The sequence below is a fragment of the Dermacentor variabilis genome, chromosome 8 (genome assembly GCF_050947875.1).
Source record: "Dermacentor variabilis isolate Ectoservices chromosome 8, ASM5094787v1, whole genome shotgun sequence".
NCBI classification, from domain to species: domain Eukaryota; kingdom Metazoa; phylum Arthropoda; class Arachnida; order Ixodida; family Ixodidae; genus Dermacentor; species Dermacentor variabilis.
This window is the reverse complement of record NC_134575.1, coordinates 78,392,066-78,414,628: the sequence shown is the minus strand read 5'-3', so window position 1 is coordinate 78,414,628 and position 22,563 is coordinate 78,392,066. Positions and strand designations below refer to the sequence as shown.

Here is a 22,563-nt window from a genome sequence, read left to right as displayed (position 1 = left end):
GGACGCGAAGCACCCGGATAGTCCCACGTCGGGACCGGTAGGTCTAGCCCACCGGCCCGGTCGCGGGCATGCCGGACAGCCAGGATTTGCTTTTCTAGAGCGGGGCTACGCAGAAGCGTGTCCCACTGCTCCTTGCTGAACTTGGGGTATGTCGACCCGCACTCCCAGAGCATGTGCGCTGGAGTGGAGGTCTGCCCGTAGGAGGGGCAGGCGTCGTCTCGGTACACGTCCGGGTAAGCCTCGTGGAGAACGGACAGACACGGATACGTGCTGGTCTTCAGTAGTCTAAGCGAAACGGCTTGCGCCCTATTCAACTTGGGGTGAGGGGGTGGAAAGACCCTTCTAGACATGTAGAAGAATTTAATAATCTCGTTGTGAGTAGTGAGAGCGTCTGTGTGGCGGTAGGGAGGAGGGGAGGCAGTGCTTCTAGCAGAGGAAGCGCGGTCGGTGAGGTCACGCGCAGCCTCGTGAGAAGACTCATTGAGGTTCGGGGGAGCACCCTCGACCGACCCTACGTGAGCGGGAAACCACTGGGTTGAATGATGCGTGAGTGTATATGGACTCGAGCTCCTAAGACTACGAGCAGCTTGTTTGGCAATGCAACCCTTCTGAAAAGCCCTAACTACCGTTTTGGAATGACTATAGATCTCGGACCCACAACCGCCTAGCAGGGCGAGGGCGATGGCGGCTTGCTCGGCGGCTCCGGGATCTGAAGTCCGAATGGCGGCGCTATTGGAAATCTTGCCGCTGGAGTCGACCAGAACGACGGCAAAGGTCTGCGCGAGGCAATGCGCGAGGCATGGGGAGGGGGGAGGCGAGGGAGGAGGTGCGTTCTTCTCCGGCGGCTGCGAGGGTGCCTCCCCGCCACTCCGAACAGAGGGGAGGCAACCGCGGTGTCTACTACGGCGTTGCAGAGTGTTTCATACAATAATTACTAGAGGGAACTCTGGCACTAGTGTCTACGAGAGCTGCAGCGTGAACGGTTGTACTAGCATGGGAATTATGGGAGGACATGAATTTGCCTAAACTTCGTCCTTTTGGCTTCAAACGACTTTGTGACTTTGTACACTGGTTCTTTTCAACAATGTACTGCGTAATAAATAATCAAATCAACATCATTAAAATTGTCCGATAGCAGGATATGAACACAGGAACTCTAGCAAAGAAGCGTCATACTGAAACCGTTAAGCCACGGGCGCATGTATGGACGAGCGAATGAAACGGCCTTATGAATTTATCACGTGCATGCCTGTGCCTTGAGACGCTTGGCGCATTTTGACTTGGCCACCTGGGCAAGCTCAATCATTGCAATTGATTGCAATTGTGCATGTTCGCGGTGTCTTCTGCGCTTCCAAAAGTATAGATTGCGCTGAAATACACGACAATAAGTTTTATCTAGCGTAATATACAAAGCCACAAGAACTTCCGAATCCACAAGCACGAAGATCAGACAAATTCATGCTCTTCCCATCATTCCCATGGCGGTACAACGACTGCGGCGCCAGAGTCCCCTCTAGTAATTACTCTTTGAAATTCCATGCGGTGTTGGCCACGCCAATTGCGGGCGTCGTAGTAGACGCCTTTGGGAGATGCCATAAGGACGCGTTGCCGTCGCTCGTGTGTCTTGAAAGCGAGCTGTGACCTGGCTAAAGAGCGCCCCCGCGCATGCCTCATCTTCAAGAGCGATCTGTGATGTTTGAACGAGTGCACGTAGCGCCGGTAGCGTCGTATGCGCTGTGCCTTCGACGTTTTGTATGCGTTGAAGCGACAGATGCACGGTGGTGAATTGCCTCGCAGCTGCTGCCGCGATTCCTAACTCCAGCGTTTTCACAGACAGTTTCCGCTGTCATCGAGCGATGTGTGTTCATGATTGCCTGTGCGCGCGTGACACCGTGCTGCTTAACTAAAACACGTTGACGGGCTAGTTGGTTTGAATCCATTATAGAACGCGTAAGCGCGACTGAACGAGGGCGTAGAAAGAAGCAGACACACAAAGACAGAGCTGTCTCCGCGTGTCTGTTTCTTTCTAAGCCCTCGTTGAGTCACGATTACACATTCTACAATTGTTAATCTAGTTAGGAAGCGAATGTTTACAAGTTTATACGGCCAATAAAACTACTATGCTTACTTCGTACAACTATCTATTATTTGCTACAGCAATTGGTGCTTCGCCTTTCCGGCGGAACTGTAAATTTTTAATGGTACATTTAGCTGGTTTAAATCCCCGATTGCCCAATCGGCGTGTCGGAATGCAGTCGGGCCCCTCTCCCGCGCGGCGATGATGACGATTTATTGGCATCCCCTTTATTACGGGGTGGTGACAAATAGTCGGACGGACGGACGGTAAAAACTTTTATGAGCGAAGTACCTGCGAGGTTGCCATCCTGGGCCCAGGTCACCCGCTCATTATGTGCGGTGTGGCATAGCCTTTCCAAGGCTGCCCGGGCCCGCTGGATAGACCATATTTGGTTGTGTTGTTCCGAGCTAGTAAGAGCGCTTAGCCATCGCTCTTCGAGAAGGTCTGGTTCTATGTTGTCCTCTACATATATCGATCTTTGTGCACTTCCATAAGATGTGTGCCATGTCTGCGTGTTCGTGCTTTGCAGAGCTTGCAGCTCACGTCTGGGTATTGTGTTGAATTTACTCTGTTTAAATGTACTGGGTTTCGGAACGTTCTGGTTTGCAACCTTTTCCAATCTGTTTCTTGAGACCTGTCGAGTTGTTTGTTGGGTTGTGGGTACGTTTCTCTTTGTTTTGCATAGTGTGCCAGTATGTCGTGGCACGTGACCAATCTGTCCCTGTCGGCTTGTATCGCTACTAGCTCAAGCAGGCTAGGTGACAAATAGTCACCTAGCCTGCTTGAGATGGGGCGAAAAGTGTCGAAAGTCCCAAGGTAAGAGACGTTAGCAGAGACAGCGCTTACCTTGAGTCATATTTTTTTTCGACAACCGACACCGCTCTTTCTCTTTGAATACGCAGTGCAGAAAGTGGCTGTAGTAGTTGCACTTATATTAAACGTCATTCGCAGTGAGCGTGTTTAACAACCGTAGACGTTTTCTTTTATTATTATGACTCATAAATGTCTTGTCTGTTTATGGCCCTATTCATTAATTTTTCTATTACCATTGAAAGCACATATATTAGTGCGGCCGCAAATTTCGGGCATTTCTGTGGCCTTCGCCGAAGCATAGCGTTTCCTACAATATACAAGAGGGAACTCTGGCGCTGCAGTCCTAGTCCTACCATGATGGGAAGTACATAAATTTGTCTGATCATGCTTGCGGATTCAGACGTTCCTGTGGCTTTTTGTATCACGCTATATAAATCTTATTGTAAATTTCAGAGCAGTCTATACTCTTCGAAGTGCAGAAGACGCCGCGAATACGCACAATTGCTACTAATCGCAACGATTGAGCTTCTCGAGGTGGCCAAATTGAAACGCGTCAAGCATCTCAAGGCGTCTCGTGCCCGCGATAAATTCATAAGGGCGTTTCACATCGCTTGTAGATACATGCGTCCGTGGCTCACACATTATGAACACAGTGTTCTTGCACGGAGATGTTCGAGCGCGGGCCTTCACGGTCGAAGATTTCCGGGACGCTTCGCACAAGGAACGGCTGCTCCCTGACACTGTGGCTTTGGGTGCCTACCAGATCAACCACGTGTGGGCCGTGACATTAAAAAGCCCGGAGGCGACGAAGCGGTTGCTGGACTGAAAGAACTTCAGGTCAAGGGGCGACGCTCTCTCGTCATCGACCCACAGGAGCAGCAGGTCAGGTTCCGACTTCATTGGTTGCTCCACGGCATGGCAGACGACGACGTGCGTACGGCGTTGACGGCGTTTGGCAAGGTGACCGAGGTTACCTAGAGCGCTGGCGTATGGAGGGGGTGAACGAGAAACGTTCGACAACCCGGACTTCTCCTGAAGCTCAAGAGTGGCCTCAAGGTTGATTACCTGCCACACCAGATTCGCGTCGCCCGTGAACTAGCAATGTTGGTTGCACCAGGTCGGCCTATGCAGTACTTACGCTGCCATGGTTCAGGACATGTGCGTCGCGAGTGTAAGGTGCCACGTTGCCCACACTGCCGGCGTTTTGGTAACGTCGACGCCGAGTACATTCGTTACTACGCCGCAGTGACGGGAACAGCCCACGAGGAGGATTCAACGGTGCACATTATGGACGTGACCGAGGCAGAGGACGCAGCGAAAGGTGGCGGGTATGGGACAACTGGGCCACATTGCGATGCCTCTACTACAGCAAGTGAAGATCGATGAGAGGCAGTACACAGCCCGCCGGACTCTTCAGCAAAAACGGTTAAGAGAACAGACAACCCTGCAAGAGATGTAACTTCTCAAGTTGCCGAAGCGTCTACGCTAGTGTCTAAACGGGGGTCGCGAAAAGCGTCCCTCGTAGTGCTAGTGCGGACCTGGACGCTGTCGGCGGGTCACCGAACGCCAGCGGCGTCTCTGGGAGTACTTGCGTATGCTCGGCAGTCAAATTACCCATGGAAGACACCACAAGCGAAGGAGACAATGTCGGCGCGCAAAGCATCGAGTGACTGCTTGCGAAAACACCAACGGGTAGGCGCACAAACCTCAGGGCAAGGCTTAGGGGCACGACGGATAGGATAGTTGACAAGTCACTTTCGCAGAGTGGTGAGACCGTCCCACCGGTCTTGAACTGGACGCGCAAAGTAAGCGCCATGCTCCGAGCCTACCTTTTCCAGAAGTCAACGATGGCTTCTATGTGTGGCTGCAACTACTCGTTTGGGAAATTAGTTTTTGGGAAGGCCGCAAGGCGGATCACGAAAGGAAACATTCTCGTCGCCTGTAGCAGAGATCTGCTCTATGAGCTGCCACAGAACTGATTTCTCCCATCCACACTTACATTCTCAAATGACCCTTGGCTCGAAGCTCTTCTTTTATGTCACCAAGTTGAGCACAGTGCCGTTCCTTGACTGAAGACTTTTCAAGGATTGCTGTGGGTGACCATGAAGCATAATGACTACCTCTCTTGAAGGGTGCCCAAACGTTGTAGAATACTGGGGTCAGTGTCCCCTCGCTTCGAATTGTCGATTCAGCCTCGATATAGGATCGTATAACCGCCTCGTTATCTGAAACAGGAAGACGGCCGCCCTCAGAAAAGCGTTGGCCCTACGTTCGATTCCAGGACTGGGACAAATTTTTCAAAAAGCTTTTTTTTTTTGAGCTAACCACATTAGTTTTCTTTGCAGCTCGGAGGGATTGAGACCTAATCCCCCAGCTCGCGCGTGCTGTGCTGTAGCCGGGTGGACGAAAATTTTCCCTTTAATCAACAATGAGTTCAGCGGAGTCTTGGGAGGCTTTTCGACCAGTTTGTGAACACAGGAATCTGACCTCAGCCCGAGGTCACCGTTTCAAAAACAGTCAGTCAAAAGGTGGCCGTTAAGCCGACGTAGCTTTGCCGGAACTTCACGGCGGGGTTTTACTTGTTCTCCCTGTTGAATAATATTTCCATCTTCCTTGCCAGAGTAGGAGAAGGCTCGAGCTCCGTTCTTCCCGAGGCCGCCCCGGATGCGGGAGCCGCCGGGGACCTTCTCCGTAGGCGTCGCCGCCGCTGGGAGGCGGCTATCAGAAGTTCAGAGCTGGCAGACCAACTCTGGGCCGTCCGGCAAGCCAAAGATGCCGCTCGAGTCCAACAACTTCGAGCCGTCACCTGAGGCCACCACGTCAAGAACTGCCGGACTATTCTTTACTAAAGTTTCTTCTTCTTCTTCTTCCTGCAAGATTTTGTTTCGTTTGCAGCCTCGTTCACTATTTAGGCACATATTCCTACACCCATTTGCATGCACGGCCGACGGAACGACTCGCTGAAACTAAAAAAACGGCGTCAGTCTCTCTGGCGTGCGCATTTTAATGGCAATAACACCGTGCTCCCCATATTCAGCGTCTTCGAATTGCAGCTAACCGTGCCCGAAAAGCAGCAAACTCTGCAGATATTTACTGTGCATGAGCACGCACGTGCGCATGACCAATTTTACTTGAATACGCAAATTGAAACATAAAAAAACATTCTTGACCACACCTTCATCAATATGCCCATACGAGTACACATTTACAGTTTATCATGAAGTTCACTTGAAGAAGGGGACACTTTCGGCTGGAACATCGCGTTATATTTGCATTACGAGCTCAGCGATGCTCAAATGCTCAAAGAAAAGGACAGCATGTGAACAAGCAGGGCAAGAAAAGAAATGAAGACGCTATATATAGAAGTACAGGATGATGCAGACCATAATGAGGCAGCCAATGATCGAACGAAAGTATGCAAAATGACACAGTTGTTGCCCCATGTTCTTCGAAGTTCCGTATTCCGAATAAATATCGAATCGCCGGCCATACACCTGCAAAGGTGAAGCTGCTGTTGTGAATTTCAATGCTCTTAGATATATCAGAAATAATTCAAAGTAGCTACTAGGCACAATTAATCTAGCAATGCCTTCGACGCGCCCATAGATGCGGAAGTGGGTTACTGGCCTCTTCTTCAGATCCACATGAGGACTCGTGAGGCACAGTTCATGAACACAGAGTTTTGCTCGCTTTGAGGTTCGCCGCAGTAGTGTCCTGTAATAGAGACAAAAGTAGCGGCGGGGTAAAAGGGACGCATAACTACTCGTGTATTCAAGAGCGTCGATTGAGCGCTTGTCAAGATCCGAATGCGTTCCCAAGAACAAGAACAAAAAAAAAAGAACACTCGGATCGAAACACAGCGGTGCTCGTGAATGTAACCCCTCCAAGAATGCAAGAGCTTTCCTTCATTTCCAGCTTCTTGGGTCTTTGCCTGAAAGAAAGCTTCACGGGCAATGCTACAGCGCGGCGATGGGAGCCTCGTGGAGCACGTTCCCGAAACCGGCATCCACTGGCGTATGGTCTCCAGGAACGGGCGCTGAGCGCGGCAAGCGACAACGATCTCGGAGGCTGGCGTCACCTGTTTATCACTGGTGGCCTTCTGAGTCGGGGTCGTCCCGTTCGTTACTCGTTTGCCGCTCCTTCCTCGAGCGACGGGAACGGCGTTTCCGCAGAGCACTGGTCTTCGTTGAAGCGTCCCGCGATTCCTTGGGACTCTGGACGCCCGCGGAACGAGCAGCATCGCCGGGCACCGCGTCCTTTGCCTCGACGCCAGCCCCAGCAGCGGTGGGACCACGCTCGCTTTCCTTGGCGATCGGCGACGAATGGAGCGTCCCGCTGGACGTCCCACTGGACGTCGTCTTGGCCGGCATCTGTGAGGCTGACTCGTGCACGACGATGGCCGGTGGAGGATCCGCGGCAGCCCGCTGTCCAGAGGCAGTGGTCCTCTCCCACTGCTGAAAAAGTCCTGTCGCGGCTTTGATCTCTGGCGCTTGGGGATTGTTGAACTGCGCCGCCGACGTTCCGGCCACGGAAGCCACCGACGGCGAAACCAAGTTGCCCGGTTCCTGAGCGGCGCTTTCGCCGGACACTGTCGAAACGTCGGCGGCCCTGGCAGTAGCTGCGTCCTCGACGCTCTGATTCGACTCGAGACTCTTGCCGGAGAGGGGCGGCCGACGCGAACGGCGCCTGAGGCCGACGGCGAGTTTGCGAAGCGACCGGACCATCTTGCCGCCGGATCGCTTACTGTGGTCGGTAGCCTCCAGGTGTGAGGCAGCGGTCACGGTCCTCGTATCTAGGTGCTGTGCCTGTAGAAGGGTGTGAATAAGGACCAGAACGGAATGACGTCTGCAGGTATGCCAAAGAGCTTACAGAAAGATTATGCGTTTTGCGTGAATAGAATTGGGGAAGACGTGCTGGCGGCCAATGCGAGCAGACTACGTCGAGTACATTGGGGCATATAGTTTCATACAATAATTACTTGAGGGAACTCTGGCGCCAGCATCTGCGGGAGTGCATCTGCGGTTGTACAAGCATGGGAATTATGGGAAGTACATGGATTTGCCTAAATCTCGTCCTTATGGCTTCAAACGGATTTGTGGCTTCGTAAACTCGTCGTTTTCAACGATGTACTCTGTAATAAGTAATGAACTAAACATTATTATAATTGTCCAATGGCAGGATTTGAACGCAGAACCTATGGCACAGAAGCCGGATATTGAAACCATTAAGCCACAGACACTGTTTTAAAAATTTATTGCCTGTTTTGTACTACTATATCAAACAACAAATGACATTTGAGAAAACAAGAGAAATTAGTAAGTTTTCAACACCAAGTGTCAGCCTTGCTGGGCTGACTATTTTAGAATTCTTTGAGCGCGGTCAAGGGTTCCACCCTTGACAGCCACGCAGGTACACAATCTTGTGCTTTCTGAATTTCTACAAACTGGACATGCATTCTCGAAAAAGAATTCGTGCAGGCCGAGCATCCGGATTGCAGTGAAACCCCGCCATACGGGCGCACCATAGTCAGTGAAGCCCAACTAGCATAATAAGGTCAAACGGCAGTCCATCATCGTTTTCTATAGATAAATATCTAATACCCTGTGGATCTAAAGGAAAGCCTTTCTTGATAGTGCACTGAAGTACATCCCAAAAGAAGACACCCGCCCAAGAATCTAGAAATACGTGATCTATAGTTTCTGGTTTCTTACAGATCAAGCAATGTGACTCCCAGGGTAAGAAAAAACCAAAATCTTCTAAACATATTTTGACAGGCAACGTACCCATGTGAAGCTTAAAAAAGAAAGACTTGGTCCCTGGCGTTACTCGCATTCTTTTCACCCGCTTAAGCACGTCTTCCCTTGACCTCCACGTTATATGGCCCTGTGCATTGGAACAGGGAGAACTACATCGCATACATCTTTGTACAGAGTTTTACGTTTCACAGAAAAAATGTACTCATTTGAAAATCTAATCGACAAGAACCGTACAGTTAAAATAACTTCTTTGATGGATCCGACAATAATGTGGTCTAGGATGGCAAACAAATACCGTGAGGTACACAATCAAACGTTTTCTCAAGATCGAACTGTAGAATTACTACCCCTGTTTGCATAATCTCGCAGCACTCCGTCACGCACCGCATCTTATGTATATTACTCACAATCAAACGCCCCATAATGCCACATGTTTGGGGAGGACCAACCAATTCCTTGATTACTTTCTCTAGCCACCTTGCTAGCATTTTCATCACGATTTTATAATCACAGTTAGTGATGTACGCCTGTATGAGGAAACCATTTTTAAGTTCTCTGTCGCTTCTGTCTTTGGTATTAACACAGTATGTGCTTCCCCGCATGACCGGGGCAGGACACCTAATTCCTAAGCCTCATTAAAAACAAAAAAAGCACGTGTCAACATTTTTTTAAATGTCATGTAAAACGAAGCGCTCAGACTGTCGGGCCCTGGCGACTTGCCGAGACTGAGGTTATCTATAGCCTTTTCTACTTCCGTTTGTGACATGGCTGATTCCAACACTGCTCTTGTGTCATAGTGCAGCCGTGGCATTCTTTAAAAAATTCTTCTTTAGACCTCTATGCATTCACGGGTCTAGAAGCAAAAAGCGCTTCTTAATGTCGAGCAAATGCACGTCTTATGCTGTCATTTTCTGTAATTTCTGTCCCGTTATCTTCAATAACGTCTATATGAGTCCGCCTGGCGGGACATTATTCTATAGTCCACGTGAGCGTTTTGTTGGACATTAATCTAGAGCCATCGCATCTACTATTACTCTCACTAGCGCTCCGCGATAACGCTCCTCATGATAAAGCTCCAGTTTCTGTTTGATACTACGCAGATCTTCGGCATACAAACCTGGCGTTTCACATTCAAGCGCTGTTATCTTTCCAAAACTCATCTTAAGCCCTTTCTCTTTCTTTTTGGCATCAAAAAATAAAATGTTGGATCTTTCTATCGCTTTAATTTTTTATCTGTTGCTTGAAAAGTTCAAACTGCAGCGGAACTTTTCAAGCAACAGATAGAAATAGATATAAATAGGAAAGCATGCTCTCTTATTTTGTCCCCACTATCTTAATAGATATTCTTAATTTCAGGCATCACTGCTACATTGAAAGATTGATCCCTTAATAAATTGCAATTCAATTTCTATTGCTCCCACGAAAAACTCTTGCTCTCTTTCTTTGATCCCATTTGACATTCTACAAGGCAGTGATCAGTAAACGAAGTCGGCGAAACACCATAACTGCGATAAATTTAGGAATGTATCTAATGAAAGGTACAGTGGGTCCAGCGGGCATGGCTGCTGCCCTGAAAATGAGCGTACTTCATAGCTAGGGAGCCCTCCAAGCACTCCGCAATATCCTGTGGCTCATACTCTGCGATCACTTGTGACAACACTTCACTGCTTTTGCTTTTAACTATTCTACCACTTGACCTATCGCTTGAATTCAAAACGCAATTAAAATATCCAACCAAAACAAGCTGCTCATCAATGCACAAATACCGTCTCAGGTTAGAAAGGAAATTTACGCTTTCCTGTGCCACACTTGGAGCATAAACACAAACACTTTATGCAATATCACTATATGGGAAATCATACAGCGCAAATCTAGCGGAAGAACATGAAACATTTTGCACTGACAGTCCTGGATTCCTTCGAACAAGGAGGACGCACCCTCCGGACCTGCCAATAGCGTGGCTCTGAACGGCGGGATGCCGTGCTGTGAAAATCCGCAGCATGATCGCCGTCTCCTCCTCTCCTTCCACTTTCGTCTCCTGCACAGCCAAGAACTCAAAATCTTCTTCCATTAACAACCGGTACAGTAGGCTTTATTTTCTCCTAGAGGCCAGACCTCGAACCTTTAAAGTGGCGAGTGTAAGCGACGTTTGAGGAGCCATCGTTGATTTCTGGAAAAGGTAGGCTCGGAGCATGGCGCTTACTTTGCGCGTCCAGTCCTAGACCGGTGGGACGGTCTCACCACTCTGCGAAATTGACTTGTCAACTATACTATCCGCCGTGCCCCTAAGCCTTGCCCTGAGGTTTGTGCGCCTACCCGTTGGTGTTTTCGCAAGCAGTCCCTCGATGCTTTGCGCGCCGACCTTGTCTCCTTCGCTTGTGGTGTCTTCCATGGGTAATTTGACTGCCGAGCATACGCAAGTACTCCCAGAGACTCCGCTGGCGTTCGGTGACACGCCAACAGCGTCCAGGTCCGCACTAGCACTACGAGGGGCGCTTTTTGCGGCACCCCGTTTAGAGACTAGCGTAGACGCTTCGGCAAATTGAGAAGTTACATCTCTTGCAGGGTTGTCTGTTCTCTCAACCGTTTTTGCTGAAGAGTCCGGCGAGCTGTGTACTGCCTCTGATCGATCTTCACTTGCTGGAGTTCAGGCATCGCAATGTGGCCCCAGTTGTCCCATACCCACCACCTTTCGCTGCGTCCTCTGCCTCGGTCACGTCCATATTGTCCACCGTTGAATCCTCGTCGTCGGCTGTTCCCGTCACTGCGGCGTAGTAACGAATGTACTCGGCGTCGACGTTACCAAAACGCCGGCAGTGTGGGCAACGTGGCACCTTGCACTCGCGACGCACAGGTCCTGAACTATGCCAGCGCAAGCACTGCATAGGCCGACCTGGTGCAACCAACAGTGCTAGTTCACGGGCGACGCGAATCTGGTGTGGCAGGTAATCAACCTTGAGGCCACTCTTGAGCTTCAGGAGAAGTCCGGGTTGTCGAACGTTTCTCGTTCACCCCCTCCATACGCCAGCGCTCTAGGTAACCTCGGTCACCTTGCCAAACGCCGTCAACGCCGTACGCACGTCGTCGTCTGCCATGCCGTGGAGCAACCAATGATGTCGGAACCTGACCTGCTGCTCCTGTGGGTCGATGACGAGAGAGCGTCGCCCCTTGACCTGAAGTTCTTTCAGTCCAGCAACCGCTTCGTCGCCTCCGGGCTTTTTAATGTCACGGTCCACACGTGGTTGATCTGGTAGGCACCCAAAGCCACAGTGTCAGGGAGCAGCCGTTCCTTGTGCGAAGCGTCCCGGAAATCTTCGACCGTGAAGGCCCGCGCTTGAACATCTCCGTGCAAGAACGCTGTGTTCATAATGTGTGAGCCACGGACGCATGTATCTACAAGCGATGTGAAACGCCCTTATGAATTTATCGCGGGCACGAGACGCCTTGAGATGCTTGACGTGTTTCGATTTGGCCACCTCGAGAAGCTCAATCGTTGCGATTAGTAGCAATTGTGCGTGTTCGCGGCGTCTTCTGCACTTCGAAGAGTATAGACTGCTCTGAAATTTACAATAAGATTTATATAGCGTGATACAAAAAGCCACATGAACGTCTGAATCCGCAAGCACGATCAGACAAATTTATGTACTTCCCATCATGGTAGGACAACGACTGCAGCGCCAGAGTTCCCTCTTGTATATTGTAGGAAACGCTATGCTTCGGCGAATGCCACAGAAATGCCCGAAATTTGCGGCCGCCCTAATATATGTGCTTTCAATGGTAATAGAAAAATTAATGAATAGGGCCATAAACAGACAAGACATTTATGAGTCATAATAATAAAAGAAAACGTGTACGGTTGTTAAACACGCTCACTGCGAATGAAGTTTAATATAAGTGCAACTACTACAGCCACTTTCTGCACTGCGTATTCAAAGAGAAAGAGCGGTGTCGGTTGTCGAAAAAAAATATGACTCAAGGTAAGCGCTGTCTCTGCTAACGTCTCTTACCTTGGAACTTTCGACACTTTTCGCCCCATCTTGTCGAGGCTCGGACGACGAGGGCTTGTGCTTCCCAGGATGTTCCTCGACGCCCTCTGTGCGCTTTCCGGTCGACCTCGCGGCTTCAGATGCTGCTGCCGCCGTGTGGAGCGTTTTTCCGGTAGGCCCTGGTTGCGCGGGCGATGGTTCATCCTGCACGACCTGCTTCATCTCGCCACTTGCTCCACCAATGTCTGAAGGCCCTCCGGTAGTGGCAACGCCAACGGCAAGCGCCGCTCCATGCCGAGCAGACCCGTTCGGCTCGGAAGCACTTTTGCTCAACTTGGGGTCCTTGGCCAACTTTCCGGTCTGGAAGGCCGACTGCAGGTCATCCGACGGCGGCTTGTGGCTCGTCTGACTCAGCCTGGACACCTTCCGGCGTTGGCTCTGCAACAGCTTTCTGGGTGCTGCTTCGGCTGGGGTGACTGAACCTGAAGAAGGCCCTTTTGCTGAGGCGACCGAGGAGGATGCCTGCGTAGCCATCTGTGGCACCTGCGCCACGCGTTGGCCAGAGGTGGCGAAGCTGTCCGGCTTCTGAGAGGTCATCGACGATCTTCGCGACATCGATCGCTTGCGCGAGGCTCTCCTGACGGGAGTGCGTCGCCCATCGGGCGGCATCGATGGCGCCTGACGCTCTTCCCTCCGGCCGGCTGCTCGCATCTCGGCGGCTGCGTCCTCTTCGGCTCGTAGCGCGCGCGGGCCAGAGGTCTCGCCGTGTGCTAGAGACGTCGTAGCACCGGCTCCAACAGGGGTAGCAGATGCCGTCGCCGGAGTGTGCGTGGCGACGGGCAAGTTGCTCGTCGGTCTAGCGGGCCGCCCTCGGAACGCTGGTTCTGGGCCCGACGCCGCGTTCTGGTACCGCTGCACGAAATGCGGCTTGTCGCCTTCATCCTCGAATGACTTCACGATGACCGGCAGCCGCTTGGCCGACGGCTTTGGAAGGATGGGATCCGTGAATGGTACCGGAGCGGACACTATGGGCACGGGCGCCGAGTCGACGACGAAGTCCATCTCATCGAAGCTGTCGCCACTTTCGTCGCTGGCTTTGTCACGCTCTGCGGCCGTGGGCATGATCTTGTCTACCCGGTTTGGAGGGGGAACTGCGGCTACTACGGGAGCGACGACGGGGGGAAGAAAGTAAATCGGCTTGGGGCCCTCTGCCAGTACGGACCTCGGCGTCGATTCGATAGAGGCGGCCGGCTTCCCCTTCGTCGGCTTGGCTGGCTTCTCTTGAGCCCGCCTCGCTAGTTGGCGCAGCGAGCTCAAGTTTCGGGACTCGTGCAAGGTTCCCGTTTCCTGGGCGGACTTGCGCAACGCTCGCCTCTTCTTGGACTTCCTGGCCTGAGGAGACTCGTCGTCTATGGAAAAGTTGCGCCAGTCGCTCGGCGACTTGACGTCGCGTTTTGAGCGATCGGACTCCACGTACAAGTCGCCCGCCATGTGCTCCGTATCCGAGTTCGGGGACGTGTTGGAGTCGTGCGTGTTGTGAGATGGCTGTCGACCGGGTGCCACTTCTGACGCCGCCATTAGCGTGCTCCGTTTCTCGAGCACCTTCCGGTTGTCGATGACTTCGACCGCGATCTGCTGTCGGTAGATCATGGCTTCCTCCCAGCTCGACGGTACCCGCACAGGCTGCGGACCGACGCTCTGCTTGAATTTCTGGAGGCGCGACAAAATCGGGAAGCAACGTTGGAACTTTGAAGTGCAATGTTGAACAAAAAGGTTTACGTTGAACAGCAGTTTATGTGCAGTTACGATGTGGCCGAATTCGCCAAACGTCTCATTCCTAAGTGCTGCTTGCTATTGGCCGGTCGCCCTCAGTAATAATAAATCCAACATCACGGTACATTTTCTTCTACGAAAAACTTAAGGCTGAAGTACTCTTTTTAGTGTAAATAAAGACCAAAATTTCTCGCAAGCTGCGAACGATGCTACAGCCACAACGTTGGGCAGACAGAAGCATAGGCTCACGTAGTTACTTGAGTGTCTTCTCGAAAGCCGTTACTGTTGGTGAGCTGTGTACGCTCACGCACACCTATAACACGCCAATAATCCTGTTATTATTGCAGCCGTCTACGCGTAAAGATTTTGTGGGAAACGTAAGTTTTGGCGAGCGCCCAAGATTACATTATTAGAAGATTAGAAGCGCCGGCCTTGGTAGCTTAGTGGCTATGGCGCTGCGTTGCTAATCTCGAGGTCGAGGGTTGGATTCCTTTTGCAGTGGCTGCATTCCAATGGAATTGGAATGCAAAAAAAATAATCGTGTGTATTTCGGTGAACGTTCCCGAACTCAAGCTGATCAAACTTAAACCGAATTCTCCCACTTCGGCGTGTCGCAAAATCAGATCGTGGTTATGGCACGTAAAACCCCAGAATTATATTTCTTTTTTGTATTTCAGAAGCGTAATTTACTAATCCAGCTTAACGTATGAAATAGTTATCTTTGGTGTAGCTTTCGATTAAGCGTGATGGCGGTCGCCTCAGTTTACTCAGCACGTTCGCTCGAAGTGAATGCGGTGTGCTCACCAGCTTTGTGCACTCCAGCAGGGTAACTGCGAAGACGGGTATGAAGCTGAAGTCGAGCGACGTGAACCAGACAATGATGAACGTTAGCCACATGGGGTAGTCGTGCCACGAAGTGCTCGTCACCTTGCCGCACAGGATAACCTGCGAAGTGCAAATAAATAATGTGTCCGTAGATGTCAACTGTTCAGCATGCAGCTCGGAGATTGATCGACTCAATTCAGCTTGCTTTCCAGATAACTTTTTTGAAGGAATTTTACGTAATCAGGTGTTTGAAAAGACCAATAATCCCAACCAATTGCTCGCGGAGATTTACCAAAACACACACACACACACACACACACACACACACACACACACACACACACACACACACACACACACACACACACACACACACACACACACACACACACAGACACACACACACACACACACACACACACACACACACACACACACACACACACACACACACACACACACACACAGACACACACACACACACACACACACACACACACACACACACACACACACACACACACACACACACACACACACACACACACACACACACACACACACACACACACACACACACACACACACACACACACACACACACACACACACACACACACACACACACACACACACACACACACACACACACACACACACACACACACACACACACACACACACACACATGTTTCATGAGTTGTGAACGGCAATAAGGAAGGGCACTGGTGCTGTTCAGCGATGTTTTATGTTTCCTATAGCTCTGAATGATCAGTAAAGCAACACGAAACCGATAACCATGCTTGCATTGCTCGCACGATGTGTTAAATGCTTGCGGTACAAGGTTGCTTCGCCCATGCACATAATCCCATAGATTCGAACTTCACATCACGACCGTGAAAGGACTTGTGACCTGACGGGTCATATTATCGAGAGTAACGTTCGGTCTATTAGGTTGCAAAATTATTTGAAATGCTTTCTCAAGGACGCGCGATACCTTAACCATACGCACTATCGTGAGCACCTACATTCTCGTCTTCCTTGTCCTGTTGTTCCTCGTTCTGTGTTCTCTTGTACTCTTGTTCTCTCTGTGTTCTCTCGCACTCTTGTACACTGTCTGACACGATTGAGCTGTTGAGATGCACTCGTGGCGGCGCTCTGTCTCTTAAACAAGACTTTTTAAATACATATTGCGAAGGGGCTGTCGAGTCCCTCGGGTAGCGCGGGCTTGACCAGGTCATAAGCGGACCCGATCAATCTATTGGAACAAGACCAAGATCATCACCCGAAAGAGTCCAGGAAGACACGAGACAACATAACGAAAGAAATGTTCGCTACGTAAAATGTCATCAGCTCCACAAGGTGCTCGTAACGATGGGCGAAGGCTCAAGCTGCTGCTCACGATGGGAGCTGTATTTTTATAGATCTCCGCGGACGCTCTCGTCTTGGAAAGGGAGGGAATCATCACTCTCCGTGCTCGCGGCCTAACGCGACAGTCGTCTTCTTCAGGCCAAATCGGTGTGTCTGACCACAAGGCTGAGTGCGGGGCGAGTTGCTACGTGGCCAACTAGAATGAAAACAAGCAAAAATGATAACACATACACAGAAAACTTGGAGCACAAGGGACGACTGCCGGGTACAGCTGTGAACTCATGGGTTCCTGTGTATTCGTTTCTTTCACTTTTCATGTCAGGTTGGTCAGAGACGCGCTTGAGGGGGCATTGGGGCACAGAGATACGCGCAAGCTCATATTTACACGCGCGCTCGCTCGTTCGAGTGATGCTTGCTGGTAATACTGGGTTTCTGGAGTTTTTTAACTGTCCAAATTTCCACCATTGCTCGAGGGTGTTAAGATTGGGGGCTCAATCCTATCGCTCGTAACCCGTTGTCAAGATTGGACTCGGGCATGAATTAGAAGGTAGCTGGCCCATGCCGTCGTCCAACTTATCCACGCTGAGGACGTTGATGAAGGGAAGGACTGCTTTTTATCGCGAAAGAGGAATATGGGTTTATTTACAGTATCTGCATGCAATTCACCAGTCTAGCATGACTGCGAGAGAAGAGTACATCAGTCTAACATGACTGCTTGAGAAAGTGCACCAGTCTAACATGACTGCTTGAGAAAGTGCTCTGAGCAGCCGAAAAACAGCGGTTTATAAACACACGGTCCTCTTCCGATACCAAGGTGACGGAAACGGCCGTCCAGTGATCGTAAACAAGTCACCTCTTTGCGGGACGGTTTACACACACACACTCACACACACTTCCTTGCGCGAGGTTCATGGTCCCCAACCGAGGTCAGCCGGGCTTCTTATAACTCGGGGCTTGTGTCAGGAAAGGTGCCTTTTATTCCCCGAGCTGTCCCCCGCAGCGGGGCCGGTAGCCCATTGTCCCTCGTCTCAAACGGCGCATGGGACGAGGCCTTAATAGACGTTCCCGCGGGCACTCTCCCGCTCGCGCCAGACCAGGTTGGCGGGGGCGGGTTCAGTAACAATAGATGGTCCGGCGAGCGCGTTTAGTCACAATGGTGACGAAGCTAGAGAGTAACGGTGGCGTTCCAAGAAAAGGTTGCCGCCGCTGTCGGAACTGGCTGGCAAAACTTGCATCTTAGCGGGCCGTTCTTAACAAGGGATAGCTGGAAGAACATGGGGTAGTTTTCGGCAACGCGATACGAAGGTTCGTCACAAAGGCGAGCCGTAAGAGATACCTTAATTCTTCCGGCCTGTGACGCTCACATAATTGCGCGGTGTCGGCTCCTGCACGGAAAGAAACTGTGAAGAAAAACAGTCAGTTGCGGAAACGTACTACGCGCTTGCGCATTCTGCATCGTCGTTCATAAGCTATACGCCTCGCGGTGGCCAAGTCATTATGGCGTTCAACCGCTCAATACGAGGTTGCGGGTTCCTTTTGCCGGCCGGAATCAGACCGCGGCGGAATGTAAAAATCTTCGTGTATTCAGATTTTGGTGCAAATTAAATAACCATCGGTGATTGAAAATAACTCCTCCCCCCCACCCACCCCGCCATGTCAATACGGGGTGCACATCATATATACCGCGGTTTGCTTTTCAACGTTGAGCGACATCGTTCGAGCAATCGATAATTTGTCAACTACGTATACCGTTATCTAGATTGTTACAATGACATCCCGTTGTCTCGGAGATGTCCACTTCACGCCTAGATCAGCCGTACGTATCCTCTTATCGTCAGCATCAGCGCTAAAAGGTCATGGGACCAAATTTCAGAAAGGTTTTCGTTCGTAAAGAGTTTGTCGCTGGTCAGCCACCTTTGCTATATATAAGTAGACCACTTTTTCACCATCTTTTAGGTGCAACGTCTTTTTTCATGCACAGGATGAACAGCAACTTGAGAAATAAGATTAGTGTCGTGATTGGTGGGCTCGAGTTCGTACGAAACACTCTCATGTACAGGAAAGAAGGCTCTATGAATAAGGGCCTTTACCATAGGCCATGCCACCATCTTCTGCCAAATCACCAATGTGGCCTGTAAAAATTTCTTTCACTGGCTCTCAAATCACCAGTTGCCGTGCCATCGACAGCAATCGCAATTTTTTGACACAGGAAAATTGCAGTGCCGCTCTCTTGCTGCCTGAGTACAGTTTAGCAAGGAGCTTTTACTGCAAGCTGCTGTGCCGAGGGTGGTTTGAAGCACGGCGAAGTTCGTATATTTTTGCATTGGAGAGTGTGACAGCTTTGTGGGTGTCCCAAAAACACAGGGCCTTCGAATTCTCGATGCGACTGCCTTCGTCTCTTGGACCTGCATACTCACAGCGACGACGAGCGGCACGACCGATGTCCAGCAGATCTTGACGAAAGTGCTCGGATGGCGATTGGTCATGGCGTGCTCATCGATGGACAGCCTTCGCGCACCTGTGTAAATGTAATATACGTATTTGAGTGTGCAATGTGTGGTGCCCGCAAGAGCATCGGTCGGCACAGACAGTGAAATTCCAAGGCATCTGGAGCTATAGACTTGAAGTGCGCAGGTTATAATGAAATTCAGTTCCGGTGGACGCCCTGGCAGCAGTGAACGTTCACCCAGCACTTTCGTAGCTGGCTTGGTGAATGATTAAAAAAAACAAGTTAAAGTTTAACGAAAAGCCGAAAGAGCAGCTTTGTTTAGCATTTTAGTAACAGAGCTGTTCCTGCCAAATGGTACGCGTTGAGGCACTTGCCAGTCTGCAAGAAGAGCTCTGGCGCACGATATGGTGAAGAAAAGTAGTGAAGTTTTACAGCAAAAACTCGATCTAACGAAACCCGATTTTACGAAACTCCAGCTCTAGCGTAGCAATTTCCATTCCTCAGCAGGTACCCATAGGTTTCTATGTTGTCATCAACTCGAATTAACGAAACTAATTTGGCCGCACTGGATGTAACAAAGTTCTTCCTGAAATAAATGAGTAGGAAAACGGTAATTTGTTTCTAATTCTGACAGATACGGGATTTTCTTCGAGCGCGCGCTCTAAAAATATCGCGTTAGAACTGGGTGCCCTAGTCACGCCCCTAGCTTTATTTCGACGAGGCTGCACGCCGCGCCCATGCACGGAGCAGCACCGCCTCAACACTGAACACCGCCTCGCTAGGGTCGGCGGTGGTTGCGTTGGTTATTTCATGGTTTATGCTACAGATGGCTGGATTATCGGCAAATACAGTGCCGCGGTAGCTTTTGCGTGTCGTTACCTTAGAATTTTATATTTCGTGGGACGGAAAAATTTCTTTCTTGGTTTTACGAGCTTTCAGATTTAAAGAAATAATTCGAGCGTCGTCATCAATTCCCTAAATCGAGATTCAACTATATTAGCGACCGTTGGTAAACGTGTCATGACTTCAAATTCTGCTTTCAGCCTTCTGCGCAGCTAAGTCGGAGACGCCCCACCATAATGGTTCACCGCTATAAACCGATCCCACAGTTCCCCATTTGCCATCGTATGTACGCACCAAGGCACAAATTCTCATTCTGTCTTCTCGGCAACTTCGTTGCTGTCAGAGCGAGGCAACTGCAAATATTTATGCTGAAGTCATTTTAGCGCTCAGACACGGACACACGAATAAGTGCTCAGGAAAGACGTCCATGTACGTTTCATGTGTAAGCCAGCGCTATAAGAACATGACCATGGATAACCTACTCTCCATTCAGATAGTTACAGTAAGCGCGAATCGGCTTCCAGCAAATAATTTTAAACGAACTCACCCGAATTACCACCCTGTTTCCAGTGATGAACTTGTCAGTGACTAAGCTTGAGATAATATAAGTTTGAGAGAGCCCATCACGATTGGACGTGGAGTATATTTTGCAGATTGGGGCTATACGTACATCCCAGCGCTAACGCCACATTCCACTTTGTGCTCGAATGAACGAGAAGGGGAACAGAGGGGCCCAGTTCTTATTGCGATATCAACTATGTGGACCCTGGTGGAGAGCTTTTGGAGTCGTAGCCGCCGTCGTCGCCTCTTGAAATGCGATAACATCGCGGGCGCGTGCCGTATGCTGTAGGTGGGAGGGAAAGCTTGTGATGATGAGCCGAGAAGGATGTTGACTTGATGCATCGGCGTCTTCTAGCACTCACAAGCGAGGATGGCGGAGAGGGTGCGCCGTCTTGTCACTTGCGCAAGGGAGGAGGAGAAAGATGTATGCGTGCCAGTACGGAAGAGGGAAAGGGGCGAATTAGGGCGTATTCTTTTCTACTCCGGCTGCGGCTGCTGAGCGCGGCATTCAGCGCCCTTTATTGACGGCAATCTGCGATGGGTTCAAAAGTTGGAGGCCAGAAATAGCTGATAGCTTCGTGTGCACTGTAGTCTCGCGCGCCTAGTTCGCATTGAAATGAGAGGCAGAAGAAGTAGAATTCGCGCGCCGCTGCTTCCGCTCTTCATTATGCCAGCGTTCTGATAACGAGAGTGCGCGGTCATTGTCTGACATGTGTTGTTGTTTGCTTGGCGCGCGTGACAGTGTGCTTGTCAATTTAATGAGTAAGCGAATGTCTACAGCTGTTTTTATCTGATTACACTACTGACCTTAATTCATATAGCTGTCTAATAAGCAGTTATCCCAATCAATGCTTCGCCTTTCGTGAGAAACTGCCAATTTTCATTACCTACAGCCATATGAAGCCAACAGATAATGAAGCCAAGGAAAGATACGGAAAATTATAATTGAAGTGTAGAAATGATATGTTATGAAAGGGAAATGAAAGTGGACGAGAAAAACTATTTGTCGCAGGTGAGATCCGAACCCATAACCTCAGTACTACACTTGCGTTGCACTACCATTTGTGCTACGCTGGCGGGTAGTTCGCATGTGAACTTGCTTTGGTATTTATGCATGTATTAAAATGTTGTTGCACGTCGTTTTCGTTGCGCACACTTCACTCTTTCAAATGCTGCGCTGGTGTAATTGTTATTTTCTGGGAGTCCGCGAAACATTAAGCGCACCTTAGTCTTCGATATTATACAGCCCTCCCCGCCCAGCCCCCCGAACTTCCCTCCGTCGCTACCCTAAACACTAAACGAAATTAAAGAATCGTGAGTCTTCCTGGATATCGTCTAGCGGGTATGTCTTGCTGGTACGCGTTGGTGGGTAAAAAAGTGAACCAGTGTTCCTGAACGAGGCTGCCTCTTCAAATAATCTAGCTCAAGGAGTAGCAATGTGGAATCTGCCACAGCTCATTGAAAATAATTGTGAAAATTAAAGACAATGCGCAACGCCAACTCTACTCATCTATATGAGCATCCCCGCATTGTTTGCTTTGAAATGATGAGCAACTTGAACAGCGAACACGAACGGGCTGCTTAATATGCACAAATGAGGACGACTCTGGCGGATGAGAGCTTCCATTTTGGAAACACTGAGATATTAACTTTTTCTCAGAGGATCATCATAAGTGTGCACGCCGCTCAAACTCGAAGGCCATGTAATAACCAAGTTCGTCTGCCATCGTTGCAGGCGCCACGTTCGTGCTCCCGTGCGACGCGCTTTTTGCGACTATTACGCAATTCGCAGGTTGGACACAACGTCCTATTTTGGGCTATGATATCAGAAAAGTTTTGCATTAGAACAGCTCTCCTTTATGAGTTTTGAAGTCTGCTACACTAGTCTATATAGTTCCAAGTGCGACGACAAGCACGTGAACCTAGTAGGTTACGCTCGCTCACCGTAGAACTGAAGGATGACCACCGACTCAAGCGCTACCATCAGGAGGCGGAAGCCGTGGCCCTGTGTGTGGGCCAACACGGAGACAACGCTGGCGCCGCCCTGCGCATAAAGAAATAATTGAATGCGACAGAGGCTTTTTATCGCACAACGGAAGTGTCACTATT

At 50.1% G+C, this 22,563-nt stretch overlaps 1 protein-coding gene across 1 annotated transcript; it reads right to left on the bottom strand.

The window, feature by feature from the left end:
- Window positions 1-6,113: 6,113 nt before the first annotated feature.
- Window positions 6,114-14,337, bottom strand: LOC142590347 (uncharacterized). The gene is made up of 2 exons (XM_075702402.1): window positions 12,654-14,337; window positions 6,114-7,695 (listed from the first exon to the last, which is right to left on the bottom strand). Exons 1-2 carry the CDS (start codon window positions 14,280-14,282, stop codon window positions 6,976-6,978), a joined length of 2,349 nt encoding a protein of 782 aa, XP_075558517.1. The 5' UTR covers window positions 14,283-14,337; the 3' UTR covers window positions 6,114-6,975.
- Window positions 14,338-22,563: the final 8,226 nt, after the last annotated feature.